Source organism: Prionailurus bengalensis, chromosome B4 (genome assembly GCF_016509475.1).
Source record: "Prionailurus bengalensis isolate Pbe53 chromosome B4, Fcat_Pben_1.1_paternal_pri, whole genome shotgun sequence".
NCBI classification, from domain to species: domain Eukaryota; kingdom Metazoa; phylum Chordata; class Mammalia; order Carnivora; family Felidae; genus Prionailurus; species Prionailurus bengalensis.
This window is the reverse complement of record NC_057358.1, coordinates 31180030-31205309: the sequence shown is the minus strand read 5'-3', so window position 1 is coordinate 31205309 and position 25280 is coordinate 31180030. Positions and strand designations below refer to the sequence as shown.

General features: G+C 37.0%; 1 protein-coding gene across 21 annotated transcripts in view; it reads left to right on the top strand.

The window, feature by feature from the left end:
* Positions 1-25280, top strand: part of PARD3 (par-3 family cell polarity regulator) — a 674219-nt gene that overhangs the window by 416865 nt on the left and 232074 nt on the right. For 12 of the 21 annotated variants that reach the window (XM_043563582.1, XM_043563584.1, XM_043563583.1 and 9 more), the window contains 3 exons: positions 11557-11745; positions 13083-13253; positions 22356-22506. In XM_043563582.1, coding sequence (XP_043419517.1) covers positions 11557-11745; positions 13083-13253; positions 22356-22506 — 511 coding nt within the window. Of the gene's footprint in view, positions 1-11556; positions 11746-13082; positions 13254-22355; positions 22516-25280 lie in introns of all 21 variants that reach the window. The other 9 variants (XM_043563576.1, XM_043563571.1, XM_043563585.1 and 6 more) reach the window with 1 other exon arrangement.

The window sequence follows — 25280 nt, the reverse complement described above, 5'->3', positions numbered from 1 at the left end:
GTGGAGCAAAGGTCGGTAGGTACAAGTGTTGCTGGGTGAACTGGAGAGACCACAGGCCCTGAGGCCTCAACCCAGCCTGTCCCACCAAAGGCTCTTGGTCTTGTCACGAGAAAGAATTCCAGGACAGAAACAATAGAGCATACGAGAGACATAAGCAGGAATGTTTATTAAAGTGAGAGTATACTCTGGGGTGCCTGGGTGGCTCAGTCGGTTAAGCATCCAACTCTTGGTTTTGACTCAGGTCATTATCTCCTGGTTTGTGAGTCTGAGCCCTGCATCAGGCTCTGTGGTTACAGTGTGGAGCCTGCTTAGGTTTCTCTGTCTCGCCCTGTCTCTCTGTTCCTCCCCCCACTTGGGCTCTCTTTCTCTCTGTCTCTCAAATAAATTAACTTGAAAAAAAAATCTAAAAAAAGTGAAAGTATCCTCTCAAGATGTGAGAGTGCCCTGGGGGTTGGGTTTCTATCTTATATTGAAGGTGTGGAATATTCACTACTTGGGGTGGGGATTTCTCAGAAGCAGGTTTTGAGCCTTCTCTTCCTTATTTGGTCAGGGGTTTCTGGCCTACTTTGTCAGCTATCTTGGGCCTATCTGGTTTGATCCAGCTTCTTGTGGTTTTGTTTTGGATTGTTGCCAGGACAGGCAACTGACTTTTTCAGTAGCTGGCCTTGACTTCCTTTTTCTTGGCCTCCAGTTCTTCTGTTAGAACCTAACTAACTGTCTCTAACACATACAGGTGGGCAGTGAATGTCGAGTTGATCATTGTCTTGGGGTCAGTCACACTTGGGTCTTGCTGGCTCAGGGGAGTCCTTATTGCCTGAGGGGCTAGTTTTGGTTCCCATGAGGACATGATTTGCCCACTGTGTCTTTTGCCTCAGTTAAGAGATAAGCTGAAAACAAGAACTTAATCTATTAGAAAGTACAGATTGAGGTCAAAATGGAAATAGTTGAAGTCCTTTTTTAAGATTAGAAACTTCAGCTTCAAGTTACCCATTCAGGATTGAACAAAATGCCAAAATATTTAACAGAGGCTCAGTGTCACTTGCTCTGTGCCCTGAACATACTCCTTTGTCTCTGAGAAGTTTATTTACTTGATAGAAAGCACTCTTATGTGGATGTCCTGGTTGGACAAGACAGTATTTGGGTGTACTAAGTCACGGTGGTTCTCCAGAGAAATGGAACTAATAGGATACGTCTGTGTTTAGGAAGAGATTTTAGCATAATGGATTATCTAGTGTGATTGTCAGGGCCACCAAGTCCAAATCTGCAGTGTTTCAGTCAGCGGATTGCAGACCCTGGAGAGCCACTGGTGCAGATGACTTCTGATGTCAGTCTCCTGGACAATCTCTTGGCTCAGGAAGGCCTGTGAGTTTTGGTTGACCTTTAACTGATTGAATGGGCTCCACCCACATTGTGGAGGCTTGTGTTTTATCTAATTTAAATATGAATCTCATTCAAAAACACCCTATAAGCTGACATATAAAATTAACATCACAATGAGTTATTGGATTTACCTGCTGGCTAGAAGGCCTTAACTTACCAAAGTGTCAGTTTCTTCATTGGCTTCAAATAGGACTAATGCAAACTTGCTTACTGAGCCCCCAAGAACTCTTGAGTAAGATCCATGTCAAAATATAATTTTTTTAATGTTTATTTTTGAGAGAGAGTGCAAGTGGGGGAGGGGCAGAGACAGAGGGAGACACAGAATCTGAAGCAGGCTCCAGACTCTGAGCTGTCAGCACAGAGCCCAATACAGGGCTCCAACTCATGAACTCTGAGATCATGACCTGAGCCTAAGTCAGACGCTTAACTGACTGAGCCACCCTGGTACCCCCAAAATATAATTTTATGTTAAACAGATTCAAGGCTATTAGATAAGAGTAGGACTTTAGAATAATATGGTTTAGAGATGATACTAGACATTAAAGATAAGATATAGTCCATGCCTAATGTCATGAATTCAAAATGCATTCCAAAAGAGTTAATGGGTTCTCTCTGTGGAAACTGCAGGGAAACATTGGGGAGTCTTTGAGAACCTCCCTGAAGATCAGGAGGCATCTTGATAGGCTACCTTCAGAAGATTTAGTCTTGATTTAGAGATTTAATGAGCTAGATAATAAGCATCATCATTAATAGGTTCATTTAACTAATGGTTATAGTAGATCAAGTAAATGCTACCATAATGACCCCACTGTAAAATGAGAAAACCGTAGAAGAAATTAAGAGAACAATCCCATTTTCAATAGCATCAAAAAAATGAAATACTTAGGAATAAATTTAACCAGGGAGGTGAAAAATCCAAACACTGAAAACTGTAAGACATTGGTGAAAGAAGTTGACGGTGACACAAATAAATGGAAATGTCCTCAGTGCTCATGGATTTAAAGGATTAATATTGTGAAAATGTCCATATTGTAGATCACCCAAAGTGATCTACAGATTTAATGCAATCCCTATCAAAATCCCAGTGACGTTTTTTTTCTCAGACATGGAAAAACAATACTAAAATTCACACTGAACTATTAAAGACCCCTGGCAGCTAAAGTAATGTTAAGAGAGAACAGCTAAATTAGAGTCATTACACTGCCTCTGAGAAGCTTATTTACTTGATAGTAAGTATCAATAAAGTATTGATCATAAACTATCAATATAGTTTGAACTGCCTGAGTTCAAACTATATTACAAAGCTACAGTAATCAAAACAGTAAAGTATTGGCATAAAAAGAGATATACAGGCTCAATGAAACAGCATAAAGAGCCCAGAAATAACCCTATCTATATATGGCCAATTTAATTATGATAAGGGACCCAAGAATATATAATGGGGAAATGATAGTTGTGTTGAGAAAACTTGATGCCCACATGCAAAAGAATGAAACTACAGTTGCATTTTACACCATACACAAATTTCAACACAAATGGATTAAAGATTTAAGTGGATTTATGAAACCATGAAACTCCGAGAAGATAGGGTGGGTAGCAACTTGAAGTTGGACTTGCTGCTGATTTTTTGGATTTGACACCAAAAGCAAAAATAAACAATAGCAACTATGTCAAATTAAAAAGTTTCTGCACAGCAAAGGAAATCAACAGAATGAAAAGACTACCTATAGAATGGGAGAACATGTTGGCAAATCATCCATCTGATAAGGGGTCAATATCCAAGATATATGAAGAACTCATACAACCCCATAGCAAAAAATCCAAACAGTCTGATTTAAAAATAGGCAGAGGAACTGAGTAGAAGTTTTTCCAGGGAAGACATACAAATGACCAAGAGATCCATAAAAAAGTACTATGTTTCTATTTTGTTTGGCCTTTAACTGAGCATCATTGATCATCAGGGAAATGCAAATCAAAAGCACAAGAATAACCTCACAACTGTTAGAGTGACTATCTTCAAAATGACAAGCAAAATGACAAGTGTCAGGAGAATGTGGGAAAAGGGAACCCTGTGCACTGTTGATGGGGGATGTATACTGGTGCAACTACAATGGAAAATAGTATTGAGGTTTCTCATAACATTAAAAATAGAACTGTATGATCTAGCAATCCCACTTTTGAGTATATATGCAAAGAAATTGAAATCAGGATCCCAAAGAGATCCCTGCACTCCCCTATTCGTTGTAACTTTTTTTTACAATAGCCAAGATATGGAAATAACCTAAGTGTTCATCAATAGATTAATAGAAAAAGAAGATGTAATACACACACACACACACACACACACACACACACACACACACAATGGAATGTTATTTAGCCGCGAGAAAGAAGGACATCCTGCCATTTGCAACAGCACAGATGGACCTTGAGGGCATTATAGTACAAGAAAGAAGTCACAGAAGCAAATATTATATATCATTTATAGGTGGAATCTAAAACAGCCAAACTCATAGAAACAGACTAGAATGTTTACCAGAGCCTGGGTGATGGCAGGAACCAGGAGATGTGGTTAAAGAGTATAAGCTTCCACTTATAAGATGAAGTAGTTCTGGGGATCTAATGTACAGAATAATGATTATAGTAAGTAGTATAATAATTATATACTTTGAAAGTTGCAAAGAGAATAGACCGTAACTGTTCTTACCACAAAAAGAATATATAAGTATGTGATGGGTGGAGGTGTTAGCTAATGATTTTTCAATATGGTAATCATTTTTCAATGTCAGTATATCAACTCAACCCATCGTACACCATAAACTTTCACAATGTTATATATTAATTATATCTCAAAAAAGCTGGAAAGAAAAAAAAAACTTAAGTCAGACAAAGCAAAGAGGAAGCATAAGGAGGGAGAGGATTTTGGTTCATTACATCTCCATCAATATTTTTATACAAATTCATTGTGTTAAACTCGACATCGAGCACTTCTGCAGGCCTATAATGTAAATTAATTTTGATACTTTAGAGAACACATAAAAGTATGCAAAAACTTTCTTTTCTGAGTTTTTTGATGGAGAATTATACTATCATATACTAATCATATGTTGACCTTAATTGTTTGGTTTTGAGCAGCAAATATTGCTATTGTCACAAAACATTTTATAACATCTTATACTATTAAATGCTCAAACTTATTTTAAACTTATAATTCAAAGGAAAAAGCTTGAATTAAATGGATCAAACTTTTTTTTTTTAATTTATTTTTTTCTAGTAATCTCTTTATCCAACATGGGGCTTGAACTTAACGACCCTGAGACCAAGAGTCTCGGGCTCTTCCAGCTGAGTCAGCCAGGCGCCCTAATTCAAACTTATTTTAAAACTATGTTTCTCCAAAGTTGGGATAGAATAATGTTTTCATGATATTACAGATATCATAATGATTTTGTACAGTCAATCTCTGTGTTAACTTTAAGGAATTCATTTGAAATTGCTTACTATTACTACAGTAAGATGGGGGTTCCTTAGTGTTTGGTGTGCTTTCCCTGAGAAATCTATCTTAGTTGTTTTTTTATTATCCTCCTTTGTGGATAGTAATAAAATTAATATTTTTTAAATTTATTATATGATTTCTTTGCTGTTGAACTCTTAGGTTATTTTTTTATATTGGTAGAAATATCTATTTTAAAATGAAAAGTGTTTTAGGTATAGCAAAACTATTCTGGATTAGTTATTACATATAATTTTTATTCTGAAATGTTAGACTTTCAAAAATAGTACAGAGACTTCCAGTATACCCTTCACCACATTCCCCAATTGTTATTATTTAACCACATTTGATACATAATTATCTTTCATTCTCCACTCCCCTTCTGTCTACTTTTTTCTCCTTTTCTTCCCACTATATATGTTTTTTTTCTGAACTGAGAATAAGTTGTAGATGTAATTCCCCTTTATCTGTAAATATTTCACTGTGTCTATCCTAATAACAAGGACATTTTCTTATGTAACCACAATAGAGTTACCAAAATCATGAAACTAACATTGATTTGACAGTATTGTAGTACCACTTGCCCCAATTAATGTTCTCTATTGCAAGCAGAGATGAATGAATGAATGAATGAATGAATTCATATGAATCAAATTCTGCTCTAGTTTCCAATTCAGGACCATGTGTGGAATTTAGTTGTCATGTCTCTTGTCTTCCTTACTGTGGAACACTTACTTCTTCAGTTTATCGTTTCAGTTTTGAAGAACAAGTTACTTTGAGAATGTGCCTCAATTTGGATTTGTGTGGAATTTTTTAATTTGATAAGGATTTTTATGACTTGACATTATAGATTAATAACTGTAAAAACATTTTGTTAGGGTATTGAGGAGGGCACCTTTTGGGATGAGCACTGGGTGTTGTATGGAAACCAATTTGACAATAAACTTCATATATTAAAAACAAACAAACAAACAAAAAACCAAAATACTTTCTAATTCCCCCTGAAAAAAAAAACATTTTGTTATCAGTATTTATATAATCAAGCAAATCAGTTCTTTAGATTTTACTTATTTTACGTCTACCATTTGATTTGGAATAGAGTACAGTAAGGCCAGATGTGACATTTTGACTTTGCTAATAAGAATAATTAACCTTAACATATCAGCACAGATACTGTGTATAAACATTCATCACACATATGGGATAAATTGAAATGTATAACTTAAAGAAACTTTGGAGGGCTATTCTTTTGTGCAATAACTAAATGAAACCAAGATAACTTCTCTTTTTAAAAAAATCCTCCTCTTTATATTGAAAACAAGAACTCGTTCTTCCTATGTGTGATAACTGCATATTATTTAAGCTGTTTGTATTGAATAAATGTAATCTTTTGTAAGCCTTTTGTTAGCTTGAGAGTATGATGTTCTGCATTACTGCATAATGGTTTTGTGAGAGCTACCATAAGATTTCCCCTCTGGGCACCAGCTCCTGCCCAACATGTATAACCATCCTCCTATCCTTTCCTTCCCACACTGGGTTTTGAAGAGCAAGAGAAATTAAAGAAATGGCACATAGTGGGATTTTTATAGTACAAAAAGTAGTGTATAGTGGATAGTATGAAATTCAGTCAGCGTAGAGGGGAAAAATCACCTGCAATTATGTGACTTCAGTGCCACCATTTTGATGTGTACTTTTTAAAATGATTTTCTTCTTTACTGATGTAGCTAATATATATCATGTCCTTGGCACATATCATGTAGGTAGTGAATATTATGTCCTAAGCAGAAGGACACAGTGATATATTCCTCAGTAAAATAATGCTTTTACTGAGAAGACAGACATTAAAGAATTTATTAAAATAGGATATCAAGACTTATACTGGGTGAAGTATTAGAAGAAAGCTCACAGGATAAAACCCAATTTCTTAGTCATAAATGTTTTTCTCTTCCCCCAAATGGGACACTTTCTAAAGACCCGTTAATAGCTGAATAGTGGTAATCTAATTAATATCATATGTAAAGGTTGTTTTTAATTTTTAGCTGTCCTATTAAAGCAGTGGACATCTGAACAGTTAAATCTTTGTTCCTGACCTCTAGTAGTTTTTTTAGGACATATTACTAAAGTACTATTTCTGGGTTAAATGATAAAACAAAATGTAGAGGCTTTTGATAAGCATTGTCAAATTGACTTCTATAAATGTCTGTAACCTTTTATATTTCACCAGTAGTGCAAGAAAGTGCCCATTTCACCATACCTTCTGCATTCTTAGATTCATTACTTAAAACAAATTTTTTTCAGCAGTTTGATAAGCTTTGTTGCAAGTAGACGATGATGATGATGATGGTGATTATTTTGGTCCACTTATCTTTCTTTAATGTATTCCTTGTTCACATCTCTCTTATTTGATGTGGCAGTGTTCATCTTTTTGTTTGTACTTCATCAGTTTTGTGTAATAATGATACTAACTCCATGGAAAAGGGAGTGAGAAGTCAATTAATTATAGTGGAAAAATGAGCAGCAAAACACCTTGCCGTTCTGCTCACACTCAATGTGTGAGTTTTCCACACCATGTACTTCTGATACCCTCTGGAATTAGTGTTAGACCTCACAAGTTAAGGACTCAGCCCACAAGACTGGCTCCCACTCAGAATATTTTAAAGGGCACACATGGAAAGCCAAATGAAGAGATATACAGGGTGAAGTCTGGAAGTCCTCAAGCTCAAGAGCTATTCCTTTGGAGTTGGGGTGTGCCCCCGTTCTGGTACATGGATGTGTTTATCACCCTGGAAGCTCTCCAAACCCCATACTTTTGGGATTTTTATGGATGCCTCATCAATTATTAACTCCATTTTCAGCCCCTCTCCCTCTTTGGAGAATGGGCTTGGACTAAAGTTCCAAACCTCTAATCATGACTTCTGGTGATAAGAGTCCATTCAGGAGCCACCAAGGAACCCACCAAGTGTCACCTCATTAGAAAAGATATCCCTAACATCCAGAAAATCCCATGGGATTTAGGAGTTCTGTGTCAAACACTCTTACCAGGAATTACAAGGGTTTTTGGAGCTCTGTATCAGGAACTGGGGCCAATGACCAATATATTAGCAGGCATTGAAGGCAGATTTTATATATTTATATTTATCTCCTTTTATTTCACAAATGGTAGAATGTTGAGTCATTTATTTCAGAGCCTGCAATCAGCTATTGGACTCACATCTGTAATTTTATGGTCCCATATGACATGCGTATATATCCTATTTCTTTTGCCCTTTTTCATAATATTTTGTGCTCTCTTACTAATATCTTAATATACTGAAGCCCAGAGATGACTCTGCTCATGATTATTTTTCAACTACTTAAAGATAATCAACTTTTATTTCTTCTCTTATAGATCTACCAATTTTTTCAGATTAACCAGGATCAAAGGGACCTGTGAGCCAGCTGTTTCCACAGCTATTGGGACTATTTTCTGGGGAAGAAGGGAACCTGTCTGGGCCTTGGCGCTGCACACTTGTGGCTATTTTTCTATCTCCCTTCAGATATAAGTATTTCTGCTATTCTGAGGATAGTGGGAAAGCAAATAGCTTTCATAGTGCCCATCCAGCAGGCTTCTTACTTCTAATATGCTAAGCCATAATGCCAGTTTGAGTACTAGGTAAAGGAAAAAATGATAGGTTGCATTAATGCAAAATAACACTCGGGGTGTTCATACGTGTGTACGTGAGGGACGTATGAGCTTGAGTGACATGGTCACGTACAAATGGCTTGAGAGGCAAATTAAAGGAAACACATTTATTGTGTTTTGTTGAAAGAATTTGACTCAAGAAACAGTTGAATCTGGATGGAAACAATCAAGGTGATAGAAAATTAGTTTCTCCTTTGTATCAGAATGAAGAGATCTCCATATTAGAAAACTTCTTTAAAAAAAGTTCTCTATAATATAGTGGCATTTAAAATGGTTTTTGAAGAGCAAAATTTTTTTAAAACATTTTGCTGCCAGAAAATTAAGTTCTAAACGCTGGCATTAATTTCAGTCTTATGTCAAGAGCCAAATGGATTAATAATGAAATATCAAAGGAAAGTACAATCTCTCACTTAAATGTTTTAATGATAATAATGACTTAACACTTGATAAGAAAGCTGAAAAAGAATATTATTCCCATCCTGCAGTTTTCATAATAAATGAAACTTTCCCGTGGAGAAAATAGTCTCCTTTAAGACAGGTTCAGAGTAGGGCATGTCAGGAAATGATTCCACCTTGATTAAAATTTTTCTTCATATATTCAGTCAGCTCCTTATCTTGATTTTTCAAGTAGAAAAATAAATGAGAATTTTAAGCCTTAGTAAAACATTATGGAAATGTAAAAATCAGTAAACATTAAAAAGCCAAACTGAAGATCTAAATCAGTAAATGACAATTAAGAACCTTCCAGATTTGAGGCAAACAGATGTACTCAATGATCAGACCTAAATGTGCCCAGCTAAGGACTATCTTTGGTTTTTAGGTCTTTTTAAATGCAACTTTTCCAGGAATATAAATACTGGTTCTGATTCAGAAAGTATGTTTTGCCTTTAAATACTTCTGAATTTGAAGTAATTCTGAAGGAGGCTATGGTGTGTTTTGATACTATTTTGTATTTCAGACATCAACATTTATTTATACATTGTTTTTATAACAGATTTTATATTGAGATAGCTGTATGAATTCACACAAAGTCATTTCTTAGTACTTTTTAGTTGTTTTGAACCATCTGAATACAAAGTTTATAAAGCAAAATAGATATATAGTATTAGTATTAGTAGGAATAGTATTAACATGGTAAATATGTGCTATGACATCAATATTTTGATATGAGTATTTGATATATTTTTTCTCCCCAATACATTGGTTTTATTTGATTATTCTCTGGAAATAGTTTAAATATGAACAATTTTATAATGAGCAGGCTTAGGTTTGATTTTGACTTTGACACTGAAATGTATTTTCTTTGTATATAGTAAACATAGCAATGGCCCGTATCTTTTCAAGTTGTTTTTATTTTGCATTTTTTATAGTTTTCCTGTTTTTAACATATTAGTAATTTTATTTTATTTTTTTGAAACATACCTTGTCCTGGCAACTATGAGGTTGTCTTTTGCAAAGATGGCACAAAGAATGCCTTACTATAAAATGCTAACACTGGATATTAGTTAAGTTAGAAATGTTACTTTACAAATCACATTATTATGGATTTGGAGATTTAAAAAAACATATCATTTGGATTATGCTAATCTAAAAAATAATCTTTTATCGATAAATGCTATACTTACAAAGAGTATTACATCTGGTGGAGATGTTAAATCTCCAAATTAAAAAAATTTATTGTTAATTTTGATTGTTATTAGAAAAATTAAAAAAAATTTGGGGACCCAGAAAAAAAGTTGAAGTCTACTCCCATTGCTCTCTAATAGGTTACTTTCACACGTGTGACTGAGCCATTTTTAAAAGCACACTTTAAAGGATTCATTAGATAGTCTAGCCTAATTATGTACCATTAGATGTTTAACCAGTTTTCAACTATAATTTGATCATTCCAGTTTGAGTGACTAGGTGCATGGTGGAGAAATATTTCAAAATTAGAAAAAGAAGAGCAAGAATGTGTTTTAGGACTAGCTGAGGCATTTTGTTGTGATTTGAAGGCTCTGTGCCACATAGCTGTTATGTGGTTGGAAATAGTAACTTTGAAAAAGAATTCTGTCCTTACCGCCTTGAAGATGAGCAGTGTAGAGATATAAGAGGTTAAAGTCTTGGTCATGGGTGGGATTACTTGGGAGAAGTCAGAAGACAGACTGCTCCGTCCCTGGTGTGTACAAGTATTTTGATGACCGAACATGCTGTCTGTCTGCGGCTCATCAGGTTATACTCTCAGCTTTCGTTTCTTCTTGCTGCTTTAGGGAAATGGGCAGGAGTCGGTGTGTCTTCAATGTGTTGTGTTCTGAAACAGTCTTCTTATTCAGTGATGACTACAGTTATGAAATCAAGGCTTGCATATGCAACTAATTAATTAAGCTGGATTGCTTGGATATTATCCCCCAGCTGTATTATGTATGGTACGGTATTGTGGAAAGCTTTTCTCTAATGTTGTTTCTATCTCACGGATATTGAAGGTTAAAGCTCTCTAGTGGCTCTCTGAAAATGAATACCTTTTTCTGCTGACTTTGTACCATCACAACTTATTATTTGCGAATAAAATGATATACCATTAGTGAACATTAAACTGTTAATAACATCAGAAATTCCTGGTGAATAAAAAGACAAATGAGTTGTATTTATTTATTTTGATTCCTGCTGTTAACTGTTTTACTTTTGTGGTTTAGGATATATAAACAGACCAAAAAAAAAAAAAAAAAAGATCCCAAATTCTAGGAGTCTAATGTCTTCAGTCTTCAGCTGTATTTTTCCCTACTTTTCTCAGAATCTGGTTTGAGTTTGTTTCAATATTGAAACAAGTGCCACATGAAAATATTAACAGCTGGTTCCAGGAATCATCTGGAGGGGGTGCAGATGCAGTTATCATGGATCTTGTCACGGAACTTTGGTGGAAATACTGTGTGTGAGGATTACAGACTGCTCATTAGCAGTTTTTAAAAATAGCTATGAGAAAGGAACATTGGAATATAACGCGCTGTGCAATTTTGTTTCCTACTAGAAAGCAGAAGATGAGGATATTGTTCTCACACCTGATGGCACCAGGGAATTTCTGACGTTTGAAGTTCCACTTAATGATTCAGGATCAGCGGGTCTTGGTGTCAGTGTCAAAGGTAACCGGTCCAAAGAGAACCATGCAGATTTGGGAATCTTCGTCAAGTCCATTATTAATGGAGGAGCAGCATCTAAAGTAAGCAAATGTTAACTTTACCCAGCTTATGCGCATTAACAAAAATATTTAAGTACAACCCTATTCCTATCTTGGAAACATATACACAGTGTGGGGGCGGATTACTTGTTCCTCTACCCTCTTGTGTTCTTTATCTATGGCCTGTGAATTCAACTGGCAAAAGACAGATGAACAGAACATGTTCACAAATTTTATTGATGTTAATATTTAAAATTTTCCACATACAGGGGTTCTACAGAAAAGAGAAACCTAAAGAAGTGGTTAGACTCAGAAACTAGATACCATTTTAGCAAAGGGCAATGAATTGTGGAGCAGTGATTGGACGAGGAAAAGGGGGTTGGGGCTTTGGGGTGGCAAATTGTAGGACGGTAAATATATGGCAGAAACTAGTGGAAGATAAGGTTTATTTTGTACGGTCTGTTTTGTAGGCTGACTAATCTCAGTGCTCTCTGTGTCTCTCGTGATGAGGGTCATTTTTTTACTGGTTTGAGAGAGGAAAGGAGACATCTTCCTAAGAGGAACTCCATGCCCTGCACTTAGCCAGAGAAGGGAAGAACAGAGAGCTCCTTCTCCATCTGCCATTTTTCAGTTGCCTTCAGCTCAAAATAGTCCTTATGCCAAAATGGTGTGTTTTGGAGCAACATATTCAGATACCCTGTAACACTTACCAAGTGTCTTTTGTTTTCTTCATAGTAGCCCATGCATGATCAAACTAATAGAAATCTTGGTGGTCTCTCATTTGGGGATGAAATCATAGCTTCAAGTCCCCATTTTTGGTCTCACAGAATTTACAACCCGTAGCCCTTATAGTTGAAAGAAGATAATCTGTGCAAAGACTTAGCGGAGGTTCTGGCACAGAGCTGCCCTGCAGTAAAGCTCATCTTCTTCTTCCCTGACTATGGATCACCTAGACTATTCCCCAGTCTGGAGAAAGTTTCCTGGCTATTTGTTAAGGGGGCACCTCTCTGCAATTGTGTAACAGCCTTGAGCTTTTTCTTGTCTTGGGTTGTAAATAACCTCTATGGGTGTCTCTGGAAGCAAGAAAGTAATCACTTTGTGTCCTTTAAATTAGTATGCTATTTTGGTAAACAGATTATGATAATGACTTGGTTTACAAATGTATAAATGATTGAAATAGACACAGGCTGCAGTGGCTGCTTAGACATTATTGTGCTCGTGTTCAATTGGGCATAATCCATTAGGATTAAAGCCTCTTTTTATCCCCCTTGTATTTATTTATTTATTTATTTATTTATTTATTTATTTACTAAAGAGAAAGCAACTTCTTTTATAACAGTGTATTTAATAGCACTTATTTCTACCTGTTTTCTTCCCAGGATGGAAGGCTTCGGGTGAATGATCAACTGATAGCAGTGAATGGAGAATCCCTGTTGGGCAAGACAAATCAAGATGCCATGGAAACCCTCCGAAGGTCTATGTCCACTGAAGGGAACAAGCGAGGAATGATCCAGCTCATTGTTGCAAGGCGAATAAGCAAGTGCAATGAGGTAAAGTATAAAAAATGAAAAGAAGACTCTAGCATTTGAAATTGTAATAAGACTAAGTTTTTGTCCCAATATTGGACAAAGAATGGCAGGTTCTGGGACTTTGCTTCAAAACACTATAAATTATCTTTGCTCTCTTTATTGCATTGTCTGTGGACTATGATTTGTTCTCTTAAATATGTGATCAAAATATCCCTAAGTGTGCACTAGTATTTCTATCTCCAGCTCAACAAATAACACTGGGATCTTAAAATCACCTTCAGTTGGTTCTCTTTTTGAAAATGGCCACACCTTCCTGTTGGGAGCGAACAGTTTCTCTTCTGTTCAGTAGTGTTGTTCCTAGGAGAGAGAAACAATGAAATAATGGCTTGTTCATTTGATTTATCAAAGTGGGATGCTTATTTCAAAGCCCCTGAAAGGGGAGAGTCTGTTTCTCTTGTGACCTTGTCAAAAATGTAAGTCTCCCCTCCTATTCTCCTGTGTCTCCTTTCTCCTTTACTAAAGGGTTGAATATTTTCCCCTTGACTGCATGCTTTTTCAGTGATATCTATTGCACAGTGCCATGGCTGGCTCTGAATACATGTAGCAGGTATGTAGTTAGGAACGAGTAGGAAGAATATCCTCTCTTGAAGGTTATGATCATGTTTTCCCAAATTGTAAAAACTTGCTAAGCAGAAACATACTTTCTTGCATAATGGGGCATTTGACAATTTAACAGGAATTATATATTTATGTGATTATATTAAACCTAAAAAAAGTTTATAGTTCTGTTATAATTTATGTGCCATCCATAGGAAATAGGTGGGAGCTGCGAATTTATAGAGCGAAGCTTGTTAAAAAAAAGTAGAGTTTGTTTTTGTTTTTAATCAATGCTCAACTCCCCACGTTAAAAAATAATTTTTTTTAATGTCTCTTTATTTTAGAGAGAGAGAGACAAGTGGGGGGCTGGGGGGGAGACACAGAATCTGAAGCAGGCTCCAGGCTCCGAGCTGTCAGCACAGAGCCTGATGAGGGGATTTTCGAACCCACAAATAGTGAGATCATGACCTGAGCTGAAGTCTGATGCTTAACCGACTGAGCCACCCAGGCGCCATGCCAACTTCCTACATTTTTAAATCAACTAAAAGGAAGTGCCTAGGAAATCATATAAACTGAAAATTATATCTAAATGGTTTAAGTGTTTTTCTTAATTTTAAAGTCTATGTTATATGTATAAAGTGGAACTATTCAGATTGCTTGACCACTCATGCCATCCTGTAATATATTCCTATTTTGCAATGAAAGTTGAGTACTCAGTGTTGAGGTGACCAGTTTTGGAAAGGTTATTGACTATTATTTCTTTATTGTTTTTATTTTTCAAATGGAGAATTTGTTAACAATAAAGAGTTAATTTCCGTAACAAGGGAACACTGAACCTTAACTTAAAATTCACTTTCATAAGATAAAAATTCACTTTTGTAATATAAATATAAATGCTAATCCCTCAGAGTAGCCTACTGGAATGGTTTTCCTGAGACGTAGAGTTTGTATTTGATGCCAAAATTTATTATTTTGTCTCAAAAATTATTAAATGATTTTTAAAATTTTTTTTTTAACATTTATTTATTTTTGAGACAGAGAGAGACAGAGCATGAACGGGGGAGGGGCAGAGAGAGAGGGAGACACAGAATCGGAAACAGGCTCCAGGCTCTGAGCCATCAGCCCAGAGCCCGACGCAGGGCTCGAACTCACGGACCGCAAGATCGTGACCTGAGCTGAAGTCGGACGCTTAACCGACTGAGCCATCCAGGCGCCCCTTAAATGATTTTTTAAATATAAGTCCTATAGGGGCACCTGGGTGGCTCAGCTGGTTAAGTGTTCGACTCTGGATTTCGCTCAGATCATGATAGCATGGTTTGTGGGTTTGAACTCCCTCTCTCTCTGTCTCTCCTCTTCTCTCTCTCTCTCTCTCTCTCTCTCTGTCTCAAAATAAATAAATAGACATTAAAAAAATAAAATGCAGATCCTTTGAAGTGCTAAATGAAAAGTCTCCACAGTAAGTTCACAAGTATACTGCTCTTTATTAGGTCTTTTTCTAAACCTGAAGGACTTCACATTCACAGGACAGTATTCTCCGGCAGACGTTTATTGAGCATCTACTAATCTACTATATACAGGAAGTGTGTTAGATCGCTGGCATATGGCAGTGATTAAAAACAGACCATGCGCCTTCTCTCCTAGAACTTAAATTCTGCTGCAGAATATATCATATTCTCAGTCCCTCTTAAAATAAATTAGAATTTGTAACACCTTCTCAAAGTTTTCCCTGACAGATAAACATTGGATTAGAGTTCTAGGGACACTGAAAACATATGAATATCACTGAAGACCAGCATTCTGAATCTGGACATGCTTTTCCCTGATTCAGATGGTTCCTCGTTGTTCCCCAAGCAGTAGCAGAGCAAACCTGTACCAGCCTGAAAATGTTTTGATAAAAGCACTGATTTTATTCCCTGTTGTCCTGTAAAACACATGAAATTGGAATCCCACTGAAATATTTCTGTGTCTTATTCACTTCTGCATATGAATTTATGTGAATGAAATGATTTAAGTAAGGGAACAGCTGCAATAGATAGTAATAGACTTTAATATTCAATATTCCTTATGGTATCATTTTCATACATTGCTGGTTATTACTATTTCTTAGGAGGGTATAAGCTTATAAAACAATTATATCAAAAAAAATCTTATCATGAGTGCTGTGCTTTCTTTGTAATACTACCGAGAAGACTTTTGTACTGACAGGATTTAACTAAAGAATTATATGAAGACAGAAGAGCTCAGTTCAGCTTCCCATAAGGCATAAGACATGATTTTGCTGATGTTGTACTTATATATTACCTTTGGAAAAACATCTCTCTGAATTACAAGAGAATATGTGTAAATTGTGTTACAGTAAATATTGATATAAGCATATGGTATCTTGTCATGAATGAACCTCAAGCCAAAATAATGTGCTTTGAGTTCTGTCCTTCTGGGTCTATTAGTCAGCCACAGAGTCCGGTCTTTGACAACATCACAAAATTATATTTTACCAACTCATATTTAAATCAAGGGTTTGCATACTTAATTTCAAGCCAGAGAAGATGAGAATTTGCAAAAGAAAATTGTACATTGTTACCTCTTTCCTTGCCCTTTTCTTGTATGAAGGAAGTGTCATATATTATCTTAATATTTTTATTCAAACATTTTTTGTCAACTCTCCACTCTAGGTATCATCTTCGCCTGAATTTCACTGAACAGCACACTTGGAGATGTTCTTGGGAAGAGATTTCTCAGTCTCTTTTGCTCAGCCTTTCAGGAATCTTGGAACACCACCCATCTTGGATCTTTTCTTAACCTGCTCTCCCCATTTTTCTCCTCCTTCCCTCTGGCTCTTCTCTCTCCTTTGAGGTTCATTTATTTCTGCCTGTTCTTTTATTGTTAGTACTTCTCAAAGCTTTCCCTGGGCTGTTTCTTATTCCACACATGCTCCCTGGGACATCTTCAGGTACCAGTGATGCTATTATGGTTCCCATAACCCTGTCCCCAGCTCAGAATTCTGTTCCAATTCCAGATCCCTCTGTCTAACTGCCCATGGAGATACTTGCTGGTTTGTCACTCAGGCACCTCATTCACCAGCCCCCAACGCTGCTGGCTTCCTCTATCCTGTCTTGCCTCCCCCCACCCTATAAACCACACCACTGCTCTTTCAGTTGTAGAAGATGGAGAAGGGGGATCACTCTTCACCTCTCAAATGCCTTTCCTGTCTCTATCGCCTCTGTTTCCAGAACCTCTCTCTCCTCGACCCACTCTTCTGCAGCCGCTCTGCTATTGCCCCACTCTAGGCCCATGGTCTTGCTGGGGTCAGTGCCAAAGCCTCTACAGGGATTTCTTCCTTGGTCCATTCTCCACACTGCAGTAAGGCAGGTTTTTTCGCAAAACAAATTGCTCATGTCCCTTTCATCTGATATCCCTTCGGGACGTTTTCAGCCTGTCCAGGACAGATGCCGGTCTCCATCACACAGCCCACTGGGACATGTGGAAACTTCCTGTGCAGTCTGCTTGAGCTACTCAGCACTCCTTGCACTTTCTTAGACACATGATACTTTCTCACCTCCAAGTTTTCCCCATGAGCCCATTCTGCTCCTTGTCCTCACAAAGGCAGCCTTTAGATTGTAGTTTCTCTCACCGGGGTGTTTCCGGGGTGCGAGTACTTGCCTCCACCTAGCAGCATTTACGCTGTCATAGTTTCCTTTTTGGTTTTCTTTCATGAGGCCTGTAAATTCTGAGATGTCCAAGATGTTGTCCATCTGTCATGTTTCTCTCTCTCCATCATTGAGGTACAACCCAGAGCAGACACCTAAGCATGAACTGAATGATAAGGGAAATAATCCTGGAGAGTCTTGTGTTTTGAGAAGAGCTAACAGGGGTGTCTGGGGGCTCAGCTGCTTGAGCATCTGACTTGATTTCAGCTCAGGTCATCAAGCCCTGCATTGGACTCCACACTGAAAAGTAGAGGCTGCTTGAGATTTTCCCCCTGCCTCTGCCCCTCTCCTGCTCATACTCTCTCTCTGTGTCTAAAATTAGAATAGAATAGAATAGAATAGAATAGAATAGAATAGAATAGAAAAAAAGAAGAGATAACTTAGTTAATATTAAAGACTGAAGTTCTAAATAAAAAAAAAAGAAAACATCAGGCATGGTAACCAAATTAATATTTTGGCAGTGATTCTGAATTTCCTTTGCTTTCCTTGGATCTAATGTTCTTACTTAAGTACATTTAAAACATCTCATAAGCAATAATTGTTTCTTTAGGAAAAAAGAGAAAAATGGCTTTCCCTTGTTTTGTGCTCCTGATTGATGGATTGACTTTTTTGTAGACAAATTTTGTAAGTCCTGACATTCTTTCCACTGGAAAAAAAAAAATACATAAAGCAAGAGGCAGAAACACTGGGTATCATCACAAAGGACACATTTGTTGAGGACCTAGAAGGAGATATGGGAGTAAATACCTGACATCATCCCTTGAGGATTGAAAGTAACCTGTGTGTGAGAATTATGCTGATTGTAGATGTCCCAAGGAAATTAATATTTTAGAAATTACTGCAGTCTAACATAGCTTACAGTCATCTCATTATATCGGTGTTAGACGTGATTTCATACAAAGCCTTGCCTTAGTACTTGTTGAGAATGGGACCAGGTGAGCTTTGTCTTATACCTCAGGCTGAAGGATCTAGTCATCAAGGACTACTTTAAAATGAGTTCTCTCTGTACGTTTAATCCTCTTAGAATTAGAAAGCCATATTAAAATAGGAAGGGGCCTAAGGTATCATTTATGGCTCTCTTCACTTTATATATTAAGAAATAAATGCAGAAAGGTCAAACGATTTGCTTAATGGCTGCAAGGCCAAGGTAGTGGCAAAGTAATTTAGAAGCAGGGTGCCCATTCATCTTATGCATGTGAGTGGGCCTAATTGATTGTGATTGTGTTGTTCAGGCACTTTGTATTCCGGTTGTGTTAAGAGGCAACATACAATAAAGCATGGGCTTTAGCATCAGACCTTCCCTTACATTCTGGGTGTGCTGCTTACAGGCAGAATGACTTGGGGGAACTTACATTACCGCTCTGATCCTTGCTGTTGCCCACGCGGCAGAGCAGGGTACAGAGGAGCTGAAATGCTGTCCTGATTGATAGCAGAGCCTAAACTGGCCACTCTTCTCCAAAACCCAAGCCTGCCCTTTTATTCATTGTTTGTGTTTACCTGTCCTTCAGATGTTAGTACTTTCCACAACACAGAATTGTAATGTAGGCTCAATTGCTGTATTTCAACATTGTACTGTGCCCTCAGCTTTAGGCTTGCTTCCACATGGCCTCACATGTATAAATCTCCAAACCATTTTGAGGAAAATCTGAGTCGTTTACTTGGAAATGAATTTATTCGCCCAGTTATTTGCCCAGTACCTGCTCTGTGCCAGGCGTTGGGGATAAAATAGAATAAGCCCATAAATACTGAAATATCGAATAATAAGAGTATGCAGATTGTTAACTAGAACTCAGTCTTAAGTTTGATGTAGAAGATTAGGGCCATATCTATGCCAGGTTTTCAAGGCTTATAGTCAAGATGGTGGGATACATTTTGTTTATGTGAAAGACCTCATTTGACCCGTTAATGATTACCTACATGAACGTGAGAATTTACTAACCCCCACAGAAATTATATTAGCTTTTTAAAAGAAGCCAGGATTTTAACTATTCCTCAGAAAGGTAGTCCAAGTATATAATGAAAAGCATATTCATTGGACAATATCCAGTTTCTTTGTTATTAAATAGCATTTGTATTTTCTGATTATAAAAGCAATATATCATTGTTTGGGTATCTTATCTAAGAGAGTATTACATTTACATTGTTTTTCAGTATTGGGGTAATTCCTAATTTTATACCCTTGTAAATGAAGTTATGATAAATATTGATTCACATGAATCTTTATTATTCACTTAGCTTTTTATTTTGTGAGGACGATGACCACAAAGTGAAACAAATGTCCGGGACAGGGAGTGTAAACTGTTTTTTGACCTGTGATAGACATGTCTGTATTACGTTAGAGAATGACTGTATCCATATCCACTCCTACCCAATATGAGTTATCTTACTACAACCAATAACTAATTTTTCTTTAAGGGGTGGAAAGGCTTTCCTGTGTTTCTAGAGATGGAGCTGAGGGGGGTCCAGCACAACTACCCCTACTCGGCACTGAAGTTGGACTGAAGAACATTTTTGCACTTTGAACAAGTTACGAAGTGAAAATTGCAGATCTTTTATTTGCCTTTCTTCTTCTAAACTTATCCAAGTTTAATTTGGATAAGGTTTTTACGTAAGGAGACTTGCAGGGCCTGGGAGAGGCCCAGATTGTAGGCCATTCTGGGCCATTCTTCAGGACTGAAGGCGGCCCTGCCTGTCTGTGCTGCCATAGTGCCACAGTGGCATGTTTCTCGTTCTTAAACTGGCTTTCGCACAACAACAACAAAATCATCAGAAGATTTAAAACAAAACTGTGCTCCCCAATCAGGCTTTTTTTTTTTTAAAGAAATTAAAAGGCATTGTATCCTCTGTTAAATATTTATGTAGTAGGCTATTGATGTCTTCATTTAAATGTGTCTTTTTAGATGTAAATTAGACATGGTTAGGGAGGTAGGGGACATGAAGACTCTTTCCCATGAAATGTTCAAGTGTGAGGTTCTTTCTGAACAGGCACCTTACTGGTTTTTTTTTTTTTTTCTAGAAAGCCTGCATGTGCTATTTTCTAAATGGAATTTTTATTTGATTTCCTAAAATTCTAAAATAGCCTCTTAGATTATTTAGGGATTTCTCATGAATAGCTGTACAAGGATTTTACCATCTAGAAGATTGCAGTTGTATGGTTCAATGAAATGCATCTGTTAAGCAAATGTGAGGATATGTTGTTTGTCTTATGATCAAATAAATTATACAGCAATCAGGTCTTGTAGAGAGACTTGTATAGCAAGTCTCTTTAATATATGTGCTCATTTAAAATTTTCAAACATACTTGTTCTTAAAGGCATAGGGTATCGGCTTTTGTTTTTGTTTTTACCTCCCAAAGTACCTTGGAATTTAAGCACAGTATTCTTTCAGAAAATGTTCTTTTGTTTTTTTACATCAGAGACCTTGAATACTTAATTTACTTTTCTGTAAAGCTGTCAGTTGTAATCTGCAATTTAAAAAAAAAAAGAAACTAATAAAACAAATCCTCATTTCACAATTTAAACCTTATTGAGTCTAATTCACTAGCGCTGCGAGTTGATTATGCTCCTGCAGTTTGACGTGCCTCCAATTGTAATTGTGTTGACCCTTCAATGCATTAAATCTCCCCAGTGCTTATCAAACTGGGAGAGATAAGTCTACAATTCGGAACTTCATTAAATATCTCATTTATATTAAACAGATGATAGCTTCTAACAGAAATAATAATTTGTTCAGATGAAGGAACCGCAACGGCTGTGGTTTCATCTGTTTGGAATGTGCAAACTCTCTCCCACTTTGCCGTGTTGTGGTGCTCCCCCCAGAACCCTCCCGCCAAGCCCTCTTTGTCTCTGGCTGCAAGCCAACACCAAGCGTCACGCGATATTAGTCCACGGGGTTAACCCCAGAGCCCACATTTGGACGACTGCAGTTAAGTGTGCTTTGTTCTTCCTCGAAGTAGATTTGTTTCAAGGCCTTATGAACATAGGTTCCTTATTCATAATATTTTTGTGAAGAATCTGACTTGGAGGCACAGCTGTTTTAAAGAATGCCACATACTGTTTTCATTCGTGGTGATAAAAACTGACCTATATTCTTTGCTTAGTAGATTGTCTGTGTTTGTGACATACACATCTTTGCTTCATTAGAATATTCGATCCCTACTTCTATATTGTTTGTCTGCTGTTAAAGTGTTTTTTTTTTCAGTTACTTACTACCTTATATTTAAGATTATAGTAAGAGAATAGAATGATTTTTTTCCCGAATTTCTAGCCAAAGAAATATAGGCTCATTGAATTGTTCAAGACACCCAAGCTCACAAGTGGTGTTGAGGTCTTGTAGAGTAGGCAGTAATTCTTGCAGCACACGCAGAGATGTGTGCTAATTGTTAGGTGTATTTACCTACCATAGGTCTAAATCATGTAGCTGAGTTCCAGCTTCCATTCTGATAAAGCATCCTTTGTGCAGAGCAACATCTCATAAAGAATTCTGAATTAAACCATAACTTAAATTGACTTCAACCAATACTAACAGTCAAATTGAAAAAATAAGCAGCAAAATAAGTTATAAAAAAAAGCTTTTAATATACATATTTTTCCTCCAATGGCTGCAGTCTGACAGAACTTCATGGGAGGCACAGTGTAAAGTGGCACGGAAAGTTGGTCATTAGGCAGAGCTGTCATCACAAATTATTTTGGTACAGGGTGAAAAGTTCTAGTTCATTTGGTACCCAGTTGGATACAGGCCTTGGGCAAGTTGTTATAATTCCCCCATGCTGCTAATGGGCCTCCAGTACTGATTTTCCCTTGCCCCCTTTTCTCTATAGCTGAAGTCACCTGGGAGCCCCTCTGGACCTGAGCTGCCCATTGAAACAGTATTGGATGATCGAGAACGAAGAATCTCCCATTCCCTCTACAGTGGGATTGAGGGGCTCGATGAATCACCCACGAGAAATGCTGCACTCAGTAGGATAATGGGTGAGTCAGGTAAAATTCTGTTTATCACAACTTATTTTTATGCTTTCCTGGTTCACTGGGAGGTTATTAATGTAATATTAATGTAAAGGAGGCCCATGTTTTCAAGAGGAAAAAGAGTAGGTTCATTATAATCATCCAGGAAGTGTTAATGTGAAGAGAGTAAATCAATACATTGATTTTGTTAAGTGAATTTTAGATCCTGTAACGTGTGGGGTGAAAAAGAAAAGAAAGGAGTCACATGGTAATATTTTCAGTGATCAAGATATTTTTAGCTTGTTTGAAATAAGAAGTGAAGCCAGGTTTTAGGAAAAAATCAAAATGTAGTAGTGTGGGGCAAGAAGAATTCAAAAGTTGAATCTCTTCCCACACCAGCACTGTTTAGAGGGAGAGGAACAAATACATATCTACACATTTGCATGTATATGAAATATTCGCATTTATTTGGTATGTGCTTAATAGGATGTTACCATTTTTTAATTGCATCTCTACTTTTTCAAAGCCCTCATTTTAAAATCTGGAAGCTAGTTTTTTGCATCCTTTGTTTAGATGCGACACCGTGCTGTCTGCACGGCCCCAGTGGGTAATGAGGTCATTAGCGCTTGCTCTGCAGCGGTTCAGCTTTCTACTAACAGATCCAGTTAATAAAGACTTGCTTTGCCACAGGAGTGGTTGGATTTACTGAGTTGCTCATCTTGGGATTAACTTGTGAGAGTTCTCAAATTTAAAACCTACGAAAATGTTTTGATTAAAATAGCACCTGACATAAAACACTTTTATCGCTGGTATGTGTCACAAGGCTCCCAAGTAAAACCCTAAATTTAACTCCATTTTGATACATTTAATGAAGATTTAATACAAATCAGGTTTCCATTATGAAGCCTCATTGGAGCAAGAATTTATTTCATTCATCAGTGGACGTTTCTGGAAAGCCTGCTATTGACAAGACATTTGTGTGTATACTTTTGCTCTAGATACAAAAATGAGAAAGACACAGTCTCTGCATACACAGAACTCTCTTCTGGGCAAGACAGGAAAAACACATAAACAAGGCTAATAGAATTTTCTGTTCTTCCTTTGGACTTTCTAGCTTTCTAGTTTGGAAAAATTGATAAATTCTCAATTTCTTATTCTGTTGCACATAGAACTTAGACCTGCCAGCCTTCTGCTTTTACTTTGTCAATATTTTTCCTTTTGCCAGGTTGGCATAAATGGAAGTAGAGGAAGGATACTAAAAACCACTCTACACCTGTTCGGTGACACACATTGTACATAGTTTACCACATTAATCTTTGCTTATTAATGATCACTCTTTTCACTGCTGTTGAATTTTCCATACTTTCTTGGTTTTGGTGTAAAACTTTATCTTTGTTAAATACTTTTTTTCACTGATGAAAATTCAGACCCTTGAGAGAGAAAGAGAGTGCATGTGTCCCTGGATCTGTGTGCATACAAAGTGATACGCTGTAATTTCCCCTTTATTATAGGAACATAGGACTTGCCATACTGAATCAGACCATTGGTCCACCAGTTCCTGTAACCTGCGTCCTGCCTCCAATCCCTGATGCTTCAGAGGAAGGCGAAAAACTAAAACTAAAAAACCAAAAAACCCCAAAATTCACCTAGTGACCTTTTGAAATGTTGTCTATATGGGTTAAGGATTCCGTCATTTTCTTCATAGTCTGTTTGCCCTGATTTTGTTAGCTGTGGCTTCATTAGTCCACTTCAGTTCGTATTACTGTTGTTTTCCCCTCCCCCTGCTAGAAATGGAATGGACTTTTCAGACTCCAGATGCTTTCCCCTGGGCAGCACTTCCCTCCCAGCTATGTGCTGTGATGTACTGTGCATGCCCTTTGGGAGTGGGGGTGGCAGACTCTTTACCCTCTGATGATAGGCCAAGTTAATGTTGAATGATTTCGATATTTTCTTAAGCTAGCTTTTACACATTAAACTGGAAACTAGGGATCCTGTATAGTTTTACCCTGAGAAATGTATATGCGTAACCCGATCCCATGTCTTGAGTTTTGCAAATTTGAGAATTTCTCAGTCTTCATCGTTCCCTATTCCAATATCAGCGACCCTAAGAAACAAATAGTTTGCTAAAATTAGAAATCATGGAAAAGATGTTAGCTGACAAGAAAATGCCAAAACAAGGTACCAAATATAAGATACTAGAGCATTAAATTCTATTAGGCTAAATCATTCGCGCTAGTATGTATTGATTTGCACATTACCTAGGTACATGGAAGTTTCTCAGGTAGCTCTTGTGTGGTTACAGGTTGTCTTTTGTATGTTTAGAATAACTCCTACATACACACTTGTGGACATGGTGGTATTTACTTCATGATCTGCTATGATTCAACTAGAGCTTTGTATTGAAATTCCAGCTTATTACTTTAAGAAATGACTAATTTTATGCAAACAGGGTGAGTTTTCACCTGTGAAAATTCATCATGTGAGACTCTAGACCAAAAAGGAGCTTTGCGGCTTTCTAACTCATTTCTGTGGGAACACATCTCAGGAGGGAAGCTTTAAAAAAATAGATCAAAATAGGAAGAGATGTTAGACTTGGAAGGATGTCAGGGGTCATCAGCCACACTTTCCCACTTAACAGATAAAGGAACAAAGTCACAAGATCCCATGGTGATTTTTTGTTTTATGTTGTTTTTGGTTATTTCCTGTTTCTAAAAGTAGACCTCTCTGGGGAATACTGAGACCACACAATAACTATTAGTGACATCCATTCTTTATTAACATCAATTTATAAATATCTACAT